The 19,682-nt window shown below is 44.5% G+C and overlaps 1 protein-coding gene across 3 annotated transcripts in view; it reads right to left on the bottom strand.

Annotated features, from left to right (window-relative positions):
* Nucleotides 1-12,029, bottom strand: part of MAP3K10 (mitogen-activated protein kinase kinase kinase 10) — an 89,160-nt gene extending 77,131 nt beyond the window's left edge. The window contains exons 1-4 of one of the 3 annotated variants that reach the window (XM_040323137.1): nucleotides 11,961-12,029; nucleotides 7,826-7,957; nucleotides 6,168-6,252; nucleotides 3,018-4,092 (exon numbers count right to left, since the gene is read on the bottom strand). In XM_040323137.1, the coding sequence (XP_040179071.1) occupies nucleotides 3,018-3,759 (742 nt within the window). In that variant the 5' untranslated portion in view covers nucleotides 3,760-4,092; nucleotides 6,168-6,252; nucleotides 7,826-7,957; nucleotides 11,961-12,029. Of the gene's footprint in view, nucleotides 1-3,017; nucleotides 4,093-4,212; nucleotides 4,999-6,167; nucleotides 6,253-6,350; nucleotides 6,454-7,825; nucleotides 7,958-11,960 lie in introns of those variants that run through there. The other 2 variants (XM_040323136.1, XM_040323138.1) reach the window with 2 other exon arrangements.
* Between the last annotated feature and the right edge of the window lie 7,653 nt (nucleotides 12,030-19,682).

The raw sequence follows: 19,682 nt of genomic DNA, 5'->3' as shown, positions 1-19,682 counted from the left end.
GATAACAGAGGAAAGTTCAGGAGCTGTTGAAAAAAATGCCCAACTGATCCTAAACGTCCATTTACCAATAGCAGTGTACATCAGGCCTTACATACCAAGGTCCTATTTTACCCAGTCCTGCCCTCTTCTCCTTTAACCACTTCCCGCCCGGTCAATAGACAATTGACGTCCAGGAAGTGGTTCTGTAATCCTGACTGGACGTCTATTGATGTCCTGCAGGATTACATGCCGGCGCATGCCCGTGGGGGCGCGCAGCGATCCGTGATGCGGGGTGTCAGTCTGACACCTTGCATCTCCGATCTCGGTAAAGAGCCTCCGGCGGAGGCTCTTTACCACATGATCAGCCATGTCCAATCACGGCTGATCACGATGTAAACAGGAAGAGCCGTCTGACAAATGCGAGTAGAGGAGAGCCGATCGGCGGCTCGCCTGACAGGGGGGGTTCACGCTGATTGTTTATCAGCGCAGCCCCCCCTCGGATGCCCACACTGGACCACCAGGGAAGCCCACACTGGACCACCAGGGAAGGGGAACAAAAAAAAAAAAAAAAGAGAATAGATGCCAATCAGTGCCCACAAATGGGCACTGACTGGCAACAAGGGCATTGACCGGCCATAATATGGGATTAAAAAAGTGATGCCCAGCAATGCCATCAGTGCCACCCCTCAGTGTCCATTAGTGTCACCCCTCAGTGTCCATCAGTGCCCACCTATCAGTGCCCATCTGTGCCACCCATAAGTACCCATCAGTGCCAGTGCCGCCTATGAGTGCCCATCAGTGCCGCCTATGAGTGCCCATTAGTGCCGCATACCAGCGCTGCCTATCAGTGTCCATCAGTCCCGCCATATCAGTGCCCATAATCGAAGAAGAAAACTTCTTTACAAAAAAAATTAAACAGAAAAAAATAAAAACATATTTTTTTTCCCAAAATTTCGGTCTTTTTTTAGTTGTTGCGCAAAAAATAAAAATCGCAGAAGTGATCAAATACCACCAAAAGAAAGCTCTATTTGTGGGAGCAAAATTATAAAAAAAATTGTTTGGGTACAGTGTAGCATGACCGCGCAATTGTCATTCAAAGTGCGACAGCGCTGAAAGCTGAAAATTGGCTTGGGCAGGAAGGTACGTAAGTGCCTGGTATGGAAGTGGTTAATGATTTGCTTTAATCCATCCCCTCTCATTCCTTTCTATCCCAGAGGGACCTTTAAAATCATTTTCAGCTCTCTGGGAACCCCTGCTAAAACCACATAATCGGGGGTCAGAGGGAAAATGCTCTCCTTTACATTATAGTCAGAACGCCACCCTTACAGACAGCTAAAAAGATCATTGGAAGTAGGCCCCTGATTTTCCCAAGTGATGTTGGCCCTGCAACTTAGTAGGCATCATCAATTAGATGGTCAATCAGCCACAACCCAAGGAACCCTGGTTGAGAATGGTTATTTTAACCCTTACCATGTTCACGCAAATTGTTTTAAAGCATTTACTCTGAGTAGGTTGCCAACACAGTCCCAATGCAACATAACGCATCACTGCGCATAAAGCAATCACATTTGTGTGTTGTAGTGCAGGCAGGGATGGACTGGCCATTGGGACTACAGGGAGTTTCCCGGTGGGCCGATGGCTCAGTGGGCCGGCTTCAGTGACAGCGGACCGCCTCCCTCCTCCGCTCCTCTGTCTCTCCCTCCCCGCAGCGCTCACCTGGGGGCAACAAAGAAGCAGGGGGAGGAGCAGGGACGACGACAGAGGAGCATGACAGCTGACTCAACAGCTATGGCCTGGGAGTTTCTCACTTCTGCCTAATCTTGTCCCATAAGGGGGGCACTGAACTGATTCTTTGTCCCAGGTGAAATAATGTCTAGCTTCCCCACTGGTACTGCCTATAAGAGTACCAGTACCAGCCGTTCTACTCTAATTAATAGAACGGCTAGTGGCTAGTGAAGGGGGAGAGGGGGCTTGGGTGGCCGGGGGTGTGTGGGAGTTTTCCGGCCACCATGGGAGAGACCTGTCAAAGTGGGCCAGTCTGGATGAAGTCCAGGGCCAAATTTCTGTCCCAGTCCAGCCCTGAGTGCAGGCGCATTTGTCGTTACTGTATACGTGGATTGGTGTAAAGCACATATGTTGCTTTTTATCGTGTGTTGCAGTAGCGCAAATAAAAGTGCAGGTTTTAACAAACATTACTGCAACGCAAAGGTGGTGAGCCAACATCAGTGAAGACTACAGTATCAGCAAGTCCTATATCACTGTACTAGGTAAGCATATATTACAAAATAATATACCAAGGGATGATTGTTACATTGACTAAGTAGATCAGCCTTTCACAACCGTCTTACAGAACCCTTGAAATAATATTCACGTCTCAGGGAACTCCTGCTAAAATTAAATTCAACAGGGGTCAGTGGAAAGAAGGTCCATTGCATCGGTGGCCAATAGGAATGATTCAATTCTTACAGTGGTGGTCAAAATGCCACAGACAGCTGAATGTTCACTGATGTCATCACACTGGTTCTGCCAACTTACGTTAGACCTGGAACCATGGAGGCCCCATAAAATAGGACATCAGCCACAGCTCAAGGAACCCCTACCAACCTCTGAAGGGTTTCACTGAACCCTGGTTGAGAATCTCTGAAGTAGATGCTAAATGTATGTAAAGCTTTGAAACTAATTTTTTTGGGGTTAATAAAATGAACTTGCCCTTTAAGATCTGACCTATAGCCTAAACCATTTAAATTGGCGTCTTTGAGCACAGGGAGTAAGGATGAGCTCCGGCGTGTTTGCAAAGCCCGCCAGGAAGTCGGCACTGCGCTAATCACAGGCACTAAAACATTTTCCGATCTCAGCAGCTGCACATCGGGACAATGTCTCACTGCCTGTGATTAGCGCAGCGCCGACTTCCTGGCGGGCTCTGCACATGGGCTTTGCGAACACGCCGGAGCTCATCCTTAACAGGGAGTAGCAGTATTCACCCTAAAGTAAAATACAGTTTAAGACACCAATAAACACTGTTCTTAATGAATACTTACTGTTGCTGGACTTCAGGTCTCTATGGATGATAGGTACGATTGCTTCGTCGTGGAGATACTTCATGCCTCGAGCAACCTGCACTGCCCAGTTGACCAATACATGAGCTGGGACCCTTTTTCCTGCCAGGGCCCGGTGTAATGGTCCCCCTCGGGCAAACTCCATGACTAGGCATAGATGAGGGGGTGTCAAGCACACTCCTTTCAAAGCTATAATGTTGGGTTGTCGTAGCATGCAAAACAGCTTGGCCTCTTGCCTGACATTTTCAGCTGTAACATTGATGTCTTCATCAGGGTCATGACGTACCGCCTTAACTGCCACCTCCTCTTCTCTCCATATTCCCCTATAGACCTTCCCGAAACCCCCTACACCAATGATCTCCTCGAGCTCCAGCTCTTCAAACTTTATTTGAAGCGGGTGTGGGAAGTCTGTTGGGGCATTTCTCAAAGTGGTATACTTAAGGTCACTGACCACATAGTTACTGGGAAATATGCCCACTTTGTCTCTAACCTTTCCTGTCCACCAACCCTCATCTCCGGAGACTGTGGCGTCCTTGGAGAGGATCTCCACCAGGTCCCCCCTCCGCAACGTCAATTCCTCTTCTGCTGTGGCCTCGTAGTCAAAAACGGCCGTCCACAAAGGGTTGGATACCCCGTAACTCTGTACCTCATGCCACATCCCATTTTCATTTGGGTCTTTAGGGTTTTGCCACAACATAGGCTCAGGTTTTGGAAGGCCATCCATACCTACTGCTTAAGGAGGGATACTAGTTTACTCCATGGTAATCCCAAGCATGGACAAGAACCATGTATGCATCATCAAGACATTTAAAGACGTCCAGGACCAGCTGTCCATAAAATGGTTCCCGAATATACCATGAAACTTCTCCATCGGTCATCTTACCGCCCACTGTCGAACAGAAACATTCTTCTTCGAAAATTGGTTTCGTAGTTGAGCAAGACAAGGTAACGTTGTGCAAACTTTTCAGGTGCGTCAGCTTGGAAAGAGGACTTTAAAAATAGTGTCTCATACGGTCTATGAATCCTGGTGCAGAAAGCCTTGAGCTTCAAACAGAAACTGTAAGGGATTAAGAAAATCATAAAGGTAAATCCTCAGAACAACCATCAGAGACAACTTCAAATGAATGACATTTTTTTCTTGTGTGTCCACAACTCATATAAGAGTGCTTGTGTTTACCTGTATGTTTGCTGGTGTACGGCTTCTTCAGTTGTGACAACCTCGTGAAAGAGTTAACGCCATGTCTTTGTTTATTTGATCTAAAGAAATACGATGCTGGTGTGTGACACTGGCGGGTCTACCTGTCACACAGCTTCGAGTTAAGGATTAAGGTTACATTTGTGAGATACCAAACATCCAGAGATCTTTGGAGTGTCACAAATATTACTTTTGTAGAACTACAAGTCCTCCTGAATGGTAGGTAAACCGTACAAAACATGGAAGAACTAACTAATCACCATTAACAAGATTGGATCATCTAGAGCAGTGGTCTCCAAACTGCGGGGGGCAGATGTGACCATTTGCTTGTCTTTATCTGGCTCTTGGGGCAATATTACACCAACTGACACAAATGATAGGGAACCATTCCCCCTACTGATGCCATCACTATTTCTCCCATTAAAACCAATAAACGGGCACTGGTGCCAGGGGATTTTCTACCGCCAATAGCTACAGTCCAGCCCCTCTATTAACAAATCTGGATCAGTCAGAACATGGAAGAACTTCTAAATAATCATCATTAAAAGGCCAGATCAGCCAGAACATGGAAGAACATCTAATCAACCACCATTAACAAGACCGGATCAACCAGAACATGGAAGAACTTCTAACCAACCATTATTAACAAGACCGGACCAGCCAGAACATCTAACCAACCACCATTAACAAGACCAGATCAGCCAGAACATGGAAGAACTTCTAGCAACGATCATTAACAAGACAGGGTAAGCCAGAACATAGAAGAACTACTACCAATCATCAATAAGATTGGGTCAACTAGAACATGGTAGAACATCTAGCTAATCATTAACAAGACTGGATCAGTCAGAACAAGAAAGAACTTCTAACCAACCACCATTAACAAGACCAGATCAGCCAGAACATTGAAGAACTTCTATCCAACCATCATTAACAAGACCGGATCAGCCAAAACATGGAAAACCTAACTAACCATTATTTACTAGATTGGATCAGCCAGAACACAGAAGAACTTTTAGCAACGATCATTAACAAGACTGGATAAGCCAGAACATAGAAGAACTACTACCAATCATTAATAAGATTGGGTCAACTAGAACATGGTAGAACATCTAGCTAATCATTAACAAGACTGGATCAGTCAGAACAAGGAAGAACTTCTAACTAACCATCATTAACCAGATTGGGTCAACTAGAACATGGTAGAACATCTGGCTAATCATTAACAAGACTGGATCAGTCAGAACATGGAAGAACTTCTAACTAACCATCATAAACCAGATTGGGTCAACTAGACCATGGAAGAACATCTAGCTAATCATTATTAACAAGACCGGATCAGCCAGAACATGGAAGAACATCTAGCTAATTATTAACAAGACTGGATCAGCCAGAACATGGAAGAACGTCTAGAGAATTATTAAGACTGGATCAGCCAGAACAAGGAAGAACTTCTAACTAATCATCATTACCAAGGCCGGATTATCCAGCACTGGTTCTGATATCTAAATGAGATTTTTTAATTGGACAGTTTTCTCATGACCAGATCTGACAGCTTCTATATCTAATGAAGATTTCTGCTGACTGGATAATATCAGGACAGTGCTGCTTCATACATTTAATACTCAGCGATCTGCTGGCTTGATATTATTGATCTGGCTTCGCAGAGATCTCCAGAGTAGATATTATTATCCAGATAGTATCTGGGATGGATATTGCATCTAATATAGAGAGACAGCCTCTGGACTAGAGGACGGTCTTATTTGTCCTATTATATTCAGGCGAAAATAAGATAGGAAAAGGAACCTGCACTAATAGACAAATCTCCAATCGGATAGCATTATTAGAATACAATAGGACTACAGATGACTTTCATCCCCGGTCTTTACTATAAATTAAAGGCAACATTAATATACAGGATTGTGATGAATGCTCACCTGCTAGGTCCATTCCGAGCGCCTTGCACCCAGCCTACAGAGAGATGCAGCATGGAAGGAGCAGCAATAGCAGCCGGTATCTTTCCTGTAAAAACATCATTACAGTTATCATAAGGTATGCAGCATCATGGTGTGTCCCCCCTCCAGGACAAGGTGCAGATGGTAGACATCCCCCTCCATCACCTGCAGGAATTCAGCCCCTTTCCCCAGGGTAATGGTTTCCATTCACCTTACACAGGCTGTCAGCTGTTCCAGGCAGAACAGATACACAGCCACCCCCCTCACCTCCCTGCCTCTACCGCACTGCATTGTGGGAGTTGTAGTTTGGTCTGTGCTGCAACCAGACAATTGCACATTGTGACCAGCAGGCTGTGCCGTGTGTGCTCTCTGTGGACCCAGGAAGCTTTCAATAAAACAAGCACTGTCAACGTGACATGCCAGAGATCATTGTCACTTGTTATACAACGTACAGATCTTGCACGTCCCTGCAATCGCTCATTATTATGATTATACACGTATATAAATATTGCAGCTTATATGAATATAATATACGTTAATATACTTTGTATTTAATATTTTTATAAAAATATTTTATTAATTTATAAATACTATATATTATTATTTTTAATATTCTTTATATACATATACTTCATTCATTTAATACACACACACACACACATATATATATATACATATATATATACACACATATATATATATATATATATATATATATATATATATATATATATATATATATATATATATATATATATATACATATATACACACACACACACACACACACACACACACACACATACATACATATATATATATATATATATATATATATATATATATATATATATATATATATATACAGAGCTTTATTTCTCAGAAAATAGGTGCAGGAACTCAACCACGACCCCGTTCAGATTTCACAAACAGTAGAAGGGTCTTAAAGGGGCATTAAATACCACGATTACATTACATACAGAATGCAGAGTTCGGGGGGGGGTTACACACAGAGTGCAGAGCTGTCACTTGTAAACACAGAAACCAGACTTCTGTGTTTACAAGTGATTGTGGTGAGCAGGCACCAAAGGGTCTGAGCCAGAGGTGGTGGAACTGAGTTCCCCCAAGTTCCCCCTGAAAAAAAGCCATGTATGTATGTATGTATGTATGTATGTATGTATGTATGTATGTATGTATGTATGTATGTATGTATGTATGTATGTATGTATGTATATATATATATATATATATATATATATATATATATATATATATATATATATATATATATATATATATATATATATATATATATATATATATATATATATATATATATATATATATATATATATTTTTTATATACGTTATACAACTATATTTCATTCATTTAAATATATATATATATATATATATACACACACACACACACACACTCACATATATATACACCACACACATACAGTAAATATAATTATATTTCATTAATTTTATAATATATATATATATATATATATATATATATATATATATATATATATATATATATATATATATATATATATATATATATATATATATATATGTTATATACAGTAAATATAACTATTTAATTCATTTATATACAGAGAACGTATTACCTTTTGTGTTACTTGCCTCTCCCTCTTAGATTGTAAGCTCTTGCGTGCAGGGTCCTCTGATCCCTCTTGTATTAAACTGTACCGTCTCCCTTTAATTTGTAATCTGTGCACATTGTTGACGCTATATAAATCCTGTTTAATAATAATAAAATTAATGCATTTCAGTATAATGCCGCGCACACACGATCGGACATTCTGACAACAATTGTTCGATGTGAGCTTGTTGTCGGAAAATCCGACCGTGTGTAGGCTCCATCGGAGATTTGCTGTCGGACATTCCGACAACAAATGTTTGAGAGTTGGTTCTCAAATTTTTTCCGACAACAAAAGTTCTTGTCGGAAAGTCCCACTGTGAGTACATAATTCAACGCACAAAAATACTACGCATGCTCGGAATCACTGAACTTCATTTTTCTCGGCTCGTCGTAGTGTTGTACGTCACCGCGTTCTTGACGTTCGCAATTTCTGACAACATTTGTGAGAACGTGTTTATGCAAGGCAAGTTTGAGCGAACATCCGTTGGAAAAAAAAAATCCACGGTTTTGATGTCGGAATGTCCAATTGTGTGAAGGTGGCATAAGAGTGCCTGTGTTAGGGCCCATTCACATGGGCGGCTGGCTCTACTGCTCCTCCAAAAAGCCATCTGCGGTGGATGACTTTATGGCGAAGTTTGCACTTGCCCATTCTCTGAAAAGCGATCTGCAGTGGGTCACATTTCAGAGTGCAGCTAAGCAGCTGCTGTCAGGCGTTCAAGAGGCGATCGTGCTGCTTCCTGAATGCCCCCCCCCCCTTTTTTTTTTTTTTTTACAGCAGTTTTCAACAGGACTAATGTGCTGCAACCATGAGCCATGGCGGAGTTTGGGCTCATTACACTGGCGGATGAGGGGTGAAAAAATCCAGTGGTTGTCTTGTTTTTAAAACGCCCCGACTCCCCCCCCTTTTGCTGCAAAGGCAGCAGATGGGGTGTACACATGATGATGCTTTGCTTGATCGCTGCAGCAGAAATTATACTTCCCTTTGGTGGGTGTAGCGCACGCTGAACGTCACCAATTTAAGTGAATTGGCACACCCTGCAAGCAATGTGGGGTTCAAGGGGTTAAAGCAGGCGGTGATATAATGGCTTCTCACTGCTTATCAAATGCTCTCTGAAGAGCAATCTGAACACAGATCGCCCTTTAAAGATCAAAACACACGTACATGAGCCCTTTGACAGGTGGTATGCAGTAAAACTGCGGCTCAAGGGCCTGATTTTACCACCGCCCATATAAAAAAGGCTTTCCAGAGGCAGTTTAGAGCCGGCCACAGGCATTTAAGAGGCAATATGTTCTCTGCGCCCCCTGCCTTTTATGCAAATAGAAATAGGGGACTTTACATTAACTCCTTGGTGCCAAGTGGTCGCATATTTGCGTGCAATAGCGCTGATAATGCTGTGCCGAGAGCACCTGCCCTGCGCGATCCCGGCACAGTTGCCAGCGGCTACCCGAAAGCTTTCTGATCATGTGACTGCCAATCACGGCGGTGCTGCCCGTCATACTTAACATGCCAAGATAAAATTGCCGCAAAGCATTGCAGCTGAAAATACGTAGGTGTGAAAGCAGCCTTAAAAGGGTTGTAAAGGGAAAAAAATCTTTGCCTAAAATTAATGTCTGCAAGGTAGACAGACAGAATAGTGTAATGATTCTGTTAAAAAACGAGTAAATATCTATTAAATTCCTTCATCTATATCACCTCCTGCGTTCTAGTTTCTGTTCTCTCATTCACTTCCTGGTTTGCATCGCTCGTTCATGTAAGAACTACATTTCCCAGTATGCATTGCGGCACGCCCAGTAATTCACACCTCCTTGAAGTCTCTAACACGTAAAGAGCGTCCTGCCACACAGATGTAGTTCCCAGGAGGGGGTGAGCACGTCACTGACCACCGCAGTAAACCCTCCCGTCACGGTGGTCAGTAAAATCAGACAAGCAGGAAGTGAACAGAACAGAGAAGAAATAGAGCAACTTCTGAGCAAAAACGAACAATGAAGAAGTGAAAAGAGGAATGTCTGCAGATAAAGGATGCTTATTATGAAAAACATTTTTATCCTTTACAACCCCTTTAAGCCTGCCATAGATGGTTAGAATTAAGAGATTCAAACCACGTATGGGCAGACTGAATCTACGCGAATCGATCGATCAACTTGGGTATAACCAGCCTGTCGGAGTTTACATGTGATTATTGCATTCATCCTCTCGATTCCTCCCGTTTACTGTTATCATAGCAAGTGAAAGAAAATCCCAAATTTTGGGTTGACACCAGAACAGGAATTGAAGGTTAATTTTCCAATGGGGACACTAGTTCCGGTGAGAACCAGGATTTCCTCTCACTTCCTGTTGTGGCTATGTGACAGGAAGTGAAGAGGGAGCTCCCCAATGAGTACACAGGACAAAAAAATAAAAACAGGGGTTATAACCCTCTCTTGCTGTATCCAAAATGAAAAAAAGAAAATTGCTACTTTAAAGTGATTGTAAAGTTTTTTTTTTTTTTTAAAGAAGGATGTTATACTTACCTGCTCTGTGTAATGGTTTTGCACAGAGCAGCCCCGATCCTCCTTTTCTGGGGTCCCCTGCCAGCGCTTCTGGTTCTTCGCCCCTGCTGAGTGCTTCCATAGCAAGCAGCTTGCTATGGGGGCAGTCGTAAATGCACACACAGAGACAGCTGCTAAGCCCCTCCCCCTCCTCACTGGCTGTGATTGACAGCAGCAGGAGCCAATGGCTCCCACTGCTGCCTCCATGTCCAGTGAGGAGGGAGAGAGCCGCTGATCTCAGACACAGCAATGGATTGAGATAGGGCAAAGGTAAGTATTTTTTTTACTTACCGCTGATGCTGCAGGATGCACTGGCAGAAGATTTTTACCTTAAAATGACTGTAAACCTTTAGAAAAAAAAGATAACAAACATGTTATACTTACCTGTAGGGATGAGCTCCAGCGCGTTCGCATTGTACACGTGCAGAGCCCGCCAGGAAGTCTGCACGGCGCTGCGCTAATCACAGCCAGGGAGACATTTCCCGATCTCTGCAGCTGAGCATCAGGACAATGTCTCCCTGGCTGTGATTAGCGCAGCGCCGTGCACACTTCCTGGCGGGCTCTGCACGTGTACAATGCGAACACACTGGAGCTCATCCCTACTTACCTGCTGTGTGTAATGGTTTTGCACAAAGCAGTCCCCATCCTCTTTCAGGGTCCCCCACCTGTGCTCCTCCCCTCCATAGCAAGCTGCTTGCTTAGGGGGGTACTTGTGCAGGCTCGCTCCCGAGCCCCCGTGCCTGTGGAAAGGTAATAATAATAGGCGGATGTAAGGAAAAAAATCAGGATTTCCTAAGGCTTTGTTCACGTGTGTGGCTAGGGGGTGGTAGAACCAGGTATTTCAGCTGCAGTTTTACCCCCCACTAAGAATGAGCTCTGGCGTGTTCGCATGCTACACGTGCAGAGCCCGCCAGGAAGTGTGCACGGCGTTGCGCTAATCACAGCCAGGGAGACATTTCACGATCCCTGCAGCCGAGCATCGGGAAATGTCTCCCTGGCTGTGATTAGCGCAGCGCCGTGCACACTTCCTGGCGGGCTCTGCACGTGTAGCATGCGAACACGCCAGAGCTCATCCTTTCCCCCCACCCCCCTGGAGCCAGAGCATGCAACCATTCAGGTCTGTACACACGTAATGGCAAAAAGTAAACAGCGTCTCACACCGCCGACAAGCGCAACATGGGGCTGCCCTGCAGTCGCATGCAATACACGTGATGGGGCAGCATTTACAGTGTATCAAATGCCCTCTGAAAAGCAATCCACCACGGATCATTTTTCAGAGGGGAAGCACATGTGAATGAGCCCTAATAGTAAAATGTCCTGGGACAAAACCCGTCCTGATCACGGACACAGAGTAACTACAGTTAAGGGTTAACTGGCTGAGCTGGACAGTCATGGAAAGAAACATCCCTATCATCAGGACACATAATTGCAATGGCCCAAAAAAAAAGTCTAATTAGAGATGCAATTAGCCCTGCCCTCCTCTGAAATGTGGATTAGTAGTCAGCCTGCTCTCCTCCTATCTGATCTCATGTAACCCTGGATATCCCCAACCTGCTTCCCTAATGAACAACCTTTGCTCAGGAACAGGCAGTGAGCTGGGTCCTCCCCTGGCAGAGCAGAGCCTTCTGGGAGGTGTAGTCTTGGCGGGGATTGCTGAGTGCAGAGGGGGTGGTGATGGGAAGGCTGGGAATGGAGCAGCTCCATCCTGTGTCAATGCATAGCAGGTGAATGCAAACAATGGAGGAGGCTGGATGGGCTGTGCTCAGTGCTGTGAGCAGGTGGATGAGCACAGGCTGCTGGAGGAGCGACATCTAGTGACAGAAGTGATAACTGCATCCAGTCCAACATCATCATTATCATCATATTTTATTTATTTCTTTATTACACGTACTTATATAGCACCATCAATCTACGCAGCACTTTACATATATATATATTGATCATTCACATCAGTCCCTGTCTGAAATGGAGCTTACAGTCTAAGGTTTATTATTTAATTATTGTTGTTATTATTATTATTATTATTATTATGACTATTGTTATTTTTAACCCTTTCATGACTGAGCCTATTTCTGACATTTGGTGTTTACAAGTTAATCACTTGCTTACTGGGCACATAAACCCCCTTCGTGCCCAGGCGAAATTTCAGTTTCTGGCACTGCGTCGCTTTAACTGACATTTGCGCGGTCGTGCGACGTGGCTTCCAAACAAAATTGACGTCCTTTTTTTCCCCACAAATAGAGCTTTATTTTGGTGGTATTTGATCACCTCTGCGGTTTTTATTTTTTGCGCTTTAAACAAAAAAAGAGCGACAATTTAAAAAATATATATATATTTTTTACTTGTTGCTATAATAAATATCCCATTTAAAAAAAAAAAAAATCATTTTTTTTTCTCAGTTAAGGCCGATACGTATTTTTCTACGTATTTTGTAAAAAAAAAAAAATCGCAATAAGTGACTTGTTTGCGCAAAAGTTAGGGGACAGAATTATGATTTTTTTTTTTTTTACTAGTAATGGCGGCGATCTGCGATTTTTATTGGGACTGCGATATTGCGGCGGACATATCGGACACTTTTGACACAAATTTGGGACCATTCACATTTATACAGCGATCAGTGCTATAAAAATGCACTAATTACTGTATAAATGTGACTGGCAGGGAAGGGGTTAACACTAGGGGGTGAGGAAGGGGTTAAATGTATTCCCTGGGTGTGTTCTAACTGTGTGGGGGGAGGGGGCTGACTGGGGGAGGTGACCGATGCTGTGTCCCTATGTACAAGAGACACAGATCGGTCTCCTCTCTCCCTGACAGGACGTGGAGCTCTGTGTTTACACACAGATCCACGTCCCTGCTGTGTTACCGACGATCGCGTGTACCCGGCTGACATCGCGGCTGCCAGGTACACGCATCGGCGCTTCAGCGATGCGCCGGGACAGTGTTTACCCGATGCGCGCCACCCAGTGGCGCGCGCGGGTAATGCTTTTTAAAAAGACGTCCAAAGACGTCCACTTGGCACTTGAGAGCCGCGCTGTTGACGTCTTTTGTCAATAGCGCGGGTCTGAAGTGGTTAAAATCCGTATTTTTTGCTAAAAAATTACTTAGAACCCCCAAACATTTGATAGATATATATATATTTTTTAGCAGAGAACCTAGAGAATAAAATGGGGATTGTTGTAATATTTTATGTCTCACGGTATTTGTGCAGTGGTGTTTTAAACGTAACTTTTTTGGAAAAAGACACTTTCATGAATAAAAAAAAAATGAAAAGGTAAAGTTAGCCCAATTTTTTTGTATAATGTGAAAGATTCATTTTTTTTTTATAATTAAACTTTATTACATTTTTTTCTTTACATATAACATTTACTATATGGTGTTTTCCGGTCCTCCCAGAGGAAAAAAAAAATACCAAACATGTCACGCTTTATAATTGTACGCACTCGTGGAATGGCGACAAACTATGGTACCTAAAAAATATCCATAGATGACGCTTTAAATTTTTTTTTTACGGTTACCAGGCTTGAGTTACAGAGGAGCTCTATGGCTAGAATTATTGCTCTCGCTCTGATGATCGCGGCAATACCTCACATGTGTGATTGGATCACTGTTTACATCTACGGGCGCAACTTCCCTATGCGTTTTCTTTGCTGCGCGAGCTCGCGGAGAGGGGGGCGCTTTAAAAAATGTTGTTTTCTTATTACTTTTATATATATTTGTAATATAAAATTTTGATTACTTTTATTGCTGTCACAAGGAATGTTTACATTCCTTGTGACAGTAATTGGTGGTGACAGGTACTCCCGTGACCCCCGATCCCTCCTTTCCACTTCAAAGTATTCAGACCGAAAACAGCGATTCTCAATACTGTGTATGTTTTTTAAACCGGCGCCATTGGCAGCCGAGTAAACAGGAAGTGACGCTGTGAGGGGTGGGGGTAGGGTTGCCACCTGTCCAGGATTCACCCGGACAGTTCGGGTTTTAAATTATGTGTCTGGGTTTCAATCCGTCTGAAACCCGGACACATTATTCAGACAGGGCTGTGTCTCCCCAAGTAACTGAGATGGTTGCACACAAATCTGTTGCCGTCCGGAGAGCTGCGGGTGGCAGCTTTGGCATTGCTGGGAGGCTGGGCGTTGATGTCAGCAAGAGCATTTTGGCCGCACCCACTGTTTGCCACCAATATGTGTGCCACATTACTACTTTTGTTGGGTCACCCAACGGTGTCCCAGGTCTTTTATAATCCTATAGTGTATAGTACGAAAAAAAAGTGCCCTGCGCTGCTAAAGTGTTCGGGTTTGGTTCGAAGAAAAGGTGGCAACCCTAGGTGGGGGATGTTCCCTCCCGCTCCTCTGGGATTACAACCGAGCGGCTTTTAGCCGCATTGGTTGTTATGCCTGGAAAGCCAATCGCTGGATCTACAAAATTATACTGGGATGATACCTGCAGCTGCGGGCATCATCCCGGTATAACCCCCGAAAGCCGAGGACGCATATGTGCGTACGCTCGGCCGGAAGGGGTTAAATTAATAACATTATTGTAAAAAAAAAAGAAAAATTAGAGAAGTTACATAATTGTAGAGATGACCGGATGAATGCAGAGCTTGCTTTTGGGCCCATTTACACTATTGCATTGCAATGCATGTGTTGCAACACTCAAAAACAAATCCCCTGCAATAAAAAATTGTAGCAAGGCATGAGGCTATATAGCTGTCTACCTATAGAAGTCTTGGAGTCTGCCAATTAACATTATATCTACTCAAGGGTGTCCTGGCCCCAACCCTCTCTCCCACAGTTCTCATAAGAGACAATAAATCTCTTGTTCGCATTTAAAAAGTGACTGGCGCCCATCATTTCTTCTTGCATCACAGCCACCATGCCTGGTAACCCACTCTACAAAGAAGGATGTCAGCTCTCCCTGACTCTGGAAGTCACCAATAGGCCTTTAGGGGTCAGGGTCCTTGCTACACTAGGAAGTAGCGGCGGTGCGTCCATAGTGGGCACAGGGTGCACCACCCCCTCTCTCCTCTGCGCCATCACTCAAGTCTACAATACATAGCGATTCATGCATTGCACAGTGGTGACAATTGATGGCACAGTAGCTGCGTTTGATGGCATGGCACAGTGGCTGCGTTTGATGGCATTGCACAGTGGCTGCGTTTGATGGCACAGTGGCGACAATTGATGGCACAATGGCGACAATTGATGGCATGGCACAGTGGTGACAATTGATGGCACAGTTGCGACAATTGATGGACACAGTGGTGACAATTGATGGCACAGTAGCTGCGTTTGATGGCATGGCACAGTGGCTACGTTTGATGGCACAGTGGCGACAATTGATGGCACAGTGGCGACAATTGATGGCATGGCACAGTGGCGACAATTGATGGTATGGCACAGTGGCGACAATTGCTGGCACAGTGGCGACAATTGCTGGGCACAGTGGCTGCGTTTGATGGCACAGTGGTGACAATTGATGGGCACAGTAGTGGCAATTGATGGGCACAGTGGCTGTGTTTGATGGGCACAGTGACTGCATTTGATGGGCACATTGGTGGCAATTGATGGGCACAGTAGCTGCGTTTGATGGGCACAGTGAGGCTGCAATTGATGTTTTTTTTTCTTTTTCGTTTGTTTGCACCCCCCCCCCCCCCCCAAAATTTTGAGCACCATCCCCCACTGCTAGGAAGGCTGTCCACAAGGTTTAGAAGTGTGTCTATGGGAATCTTTGACATTTCTTCCAGAAACGCATTTGTGAGGTCAGGCACTGGTGTGGACCAGAAGGCCTGGCTCGCAGTCTCCGCTCTAATTCATCCCAAAGGTTTTCTATTGGGTTGTGCAGGCCAGTCAAGTTCCTCCACCCCAAACTCTCTCACCCAAGTCTTTATGGGCCTTGATTTGTGCACTGGCTCAAATCATTTGGTGTAGGGCGGGGAGGGGGGGGGGGTTACGGTGTGGGTCTGTTTTTAAGGGTTTGGGCTTGGCCCCTTAGTTCCAGTGAAGGCATCAGCATACCAAGACATTTTGGACAATTGGGGAACAGTTTGTGGATGGCCCCTTCCTGTTCCATTATGACTGCAAACCAGTCATGTTGGGGTGCAAAATCTGGTGCAGCTGTGCATGGTAGCCAAACAGCTTCTAGCTTGTTCAATTAAGCGTTGACAAAAAAAAAACCTGGAAGCTGATTGGTTTCTCTGCAGAGTGGCACCGGATTTTGCATTCTCCAAAACATGCAAAAATCACTTTAAAAAAATATATCTTATGCCCCTCCCCCCTAGATTGTAAGCTCTAATGAGTAGGGCTCTCTTATTACTTCTGCATTGAATTGTATTGTAACTGTACTGTCTGTTCTAAAAGTGCTGCGCAAACTGTTGGCGCTATATAAATCCTGTGTAGCAGGTACTTTTCCAGACTGATCTAACCTATGATGGGAGGCCTGTCTGCTGCGCGCCCCCGCCCCACCAGTGGCTGGAGAACCCAAGGCCGTAAAAAGACGGCCTCCTGGCATTGTAGAGCCACCTTGTGGCCGTCTTTTTACAATGGCCCGGGTCTGAAGAGGTTAATATATTTCATGTTCAGCCTCTTTGACATTAAGTGTATCTAAAGGATAGTAAGACTACTGTAACCTATTTTACACATATGACTAAACAACATAAATAAATTCCACAGAGGCTTATTTTTCCCACAGCTTATCTAGCCCAGGAAAGGGCAACAGTAGACTTCTTAATCCTCTGCCACGTTGCAAAGTATTTTTGTCATGCTCAGTTCCACGTTAAAGGGACCTAGTTTCGGTCAGATAGGAACCTTACTCTGTCGCTATTGGTAGGAGCAGGTTCCTCCACATTCCGCCAGTCTTCGGGTCACTATAGCTACACCCAAGCACTTCTACGTACCATTAACTCTTGTGTGACCAGACGGTATTGTTACTAAACTCAGCCTACCTGTTCAGCATTGGGATCAGATCCTCAGCATTCTCCTATGGAGTGCTCTTTAATTAAGTTATTACAGCCAGAAGGGAGGCACAGCACACATTTTACCAATGTTACCACTTGCTTACTGGGCACTTATACCCCCTTCCTGCCCAGGCCAATTTTCAGCTTTTTCACATTTTGAATGACAATTAAGAGGTCATGCAACACTGTAACCAAACTACATTTTTATAAAAAAAAAATCACACAAATAGAGCCTGCTTTTGGTGGTATTTAATTCCCGCTGTTTTTTTTTTTTGCTAAAGGAAAAAATAAAAAAGGCCAAAAATTTGGGAAATGTTTTTCTTTTTTTTTTCATAGTTTGTTATAAAATTTTGCAAACAGGTATTTTTTCTCCTTCACTGATGGGCAATGATAGGTGGCACTGATGAGGCGGTACTGATGGACACCGATGAGGCTGCATTGATAGGTGGCATCGATGGCCACTGATAGGTGTTTACCATTATTACTGGAAGTGAAAGAAAATAATATCCCACATTTTGGGTTGTCCCCAGAAAACTAATAGATGGGAAACTTTCCAATGGGGACACTGGTTCTGGTGACATGGAGGGCCCCAAAAGATTCCCTTAAAGGGGAGTTCCAGCCAATTTGTATGTTTATTAAAAGTCAGCAGCTACAAAAAGTGTAGCTGCTGGCTTTTAATAAACAGACACTTACCTGCTCAGTGTTCCAGCGACGCGCCGGCCGGGTGCTCCGCTCCTCTCCCCCCCTCCCCAGCCGGCGTCTTCATTGTCACTGTGGGCACCCGGCCGTGACAGCTTTCGGCTTCATGGCCGGGTAACCCACTGCGCATGCGCGAGCGGCACTGCGCATGCGCGCGCGGCGTGGCCCAAATGTGGCATGTAAGGGGGTGAGGAGTGGGATAAGCGGAAATTCCAAATTTGGGTGGAACTCCTCTTTAATTTGCAGGGAATTCCTCTCTTTTCCTGTTTGACTGTGGAACAGGAAGTAAAGGTGCATCTACCCAATGGGAGAAATATAGCAAAAATAAACCTGTTTTTCCGTACCTAAACATGACAGATCAGAGGTAGCCTAATGTATGTGGATGCAAGTTAATTTTCATCTGGCCGCCCATACATTCATTCAACATAGGCCCAGAAAGTTCCACTATAAAAATATAGATAAAACTGAACAGGTATAGATGTTACAAAAGTATCATCTACCCCAATCTGCTCTAATTCAGCAGGAGGTCTCTTCATGGATCTCCTGTTGAACTGAGCGTGTCGGGTAGATGGGTGGTACTTCCTACATGTTCCCCTCCTCATTGGGTGCCAAGTGTGGGTTTCATAGGAGGCCAGCCATGGGGGGGGGATATTCTTGTGGGATAAGCTAGGCACCTGTAACAGAATCTTGTCTTCACATATGGGGTACCTATACTGTGTGCTGCTTCGATCAAAGCCCTGGGATGAGGCCATCATGGGGGAATTCTCAACCTTAAGGCGTGCCTCCACTATTAGAGATGAACGTTGACTGTGTACACTTGCACTATAACTGTTTTCCAGGTAACCCAGGTCCCTTTGACAATGTACACTCTGGGCCAGATTCTCGTAGAATCCACGGCGGCGTAGCGTAAGCCATTTACACCACGCTGCCGCAATTTACTGGAGCAAGTACCGTATTCTCCAAGCACTTGCTCCGTAATTTGCGTCGGCGTAGTGTAAATGGCCCGGCGTAAGGCCGCGTAATTCAAAGGGGGCGGCTTGTATTTAAATTAAGCTCGCCCCCGCGCCGATCGATTTGCGCATGCGCCGGCCGAAAAATAGCCCAGTGCGCATGCTCCAGCTCACGACGGAAAACGTCAATGAAGCCGACGTGAGCTTCATTTACGTAAAGCCCTATTCGCGAACGACTTAGTAAAACGACGGAAAAAGACGACGCTGTCCCGACGCCATACTTAACATGGCATACGACGGACCTTCGTAAACTTACCCCTCATATAGCAGGGGTAAGTTTACGCTTACGGAAACGACGTAAACGATGACGACGAGGCGGCGCAAAAACGTTCGGGAATCGGCGTATCAGGCTCATTTGCATAGACAAATGAGAAATCGTCGTTAACGTCATCTAGCGGCCAGCGTGAAATTACATCTAAGATCGGACGGTGTAAGTGACTTACGCCAGTCGGATCTACGACGTATCTATGCGTAAATGATTCTAAGAATCACTCGCATAGATACCCGGGCTCAGAAACAGAGATACGACGGTGTATCTGGAGATACACCGTCGTATCTCTTTTGAGAATCTGGCACTCTTACTGTAGACTTGCAATTAGGAGGAACATGCTGAGCATAGAGCAGAGGCTCTC

This window comes from Rana temporaria, chromosome 9 (genome assembly GCF_905171775.1).
Source record: "Rana temporaria chromosome 9, aRanTem1.1, whole genome shotgun sequence".
Taxonomy (NCBI): domain Eukaryota; kingdom Metazoa; phylum Chordata; class Amphibia; order Anura; family Ranidae; genus Rana; species Rana temporaria.
Note: the sequence above shows the minus strand (reverse complement) of the source record. Positions and strands in the feature narration are given on the sequence as shown.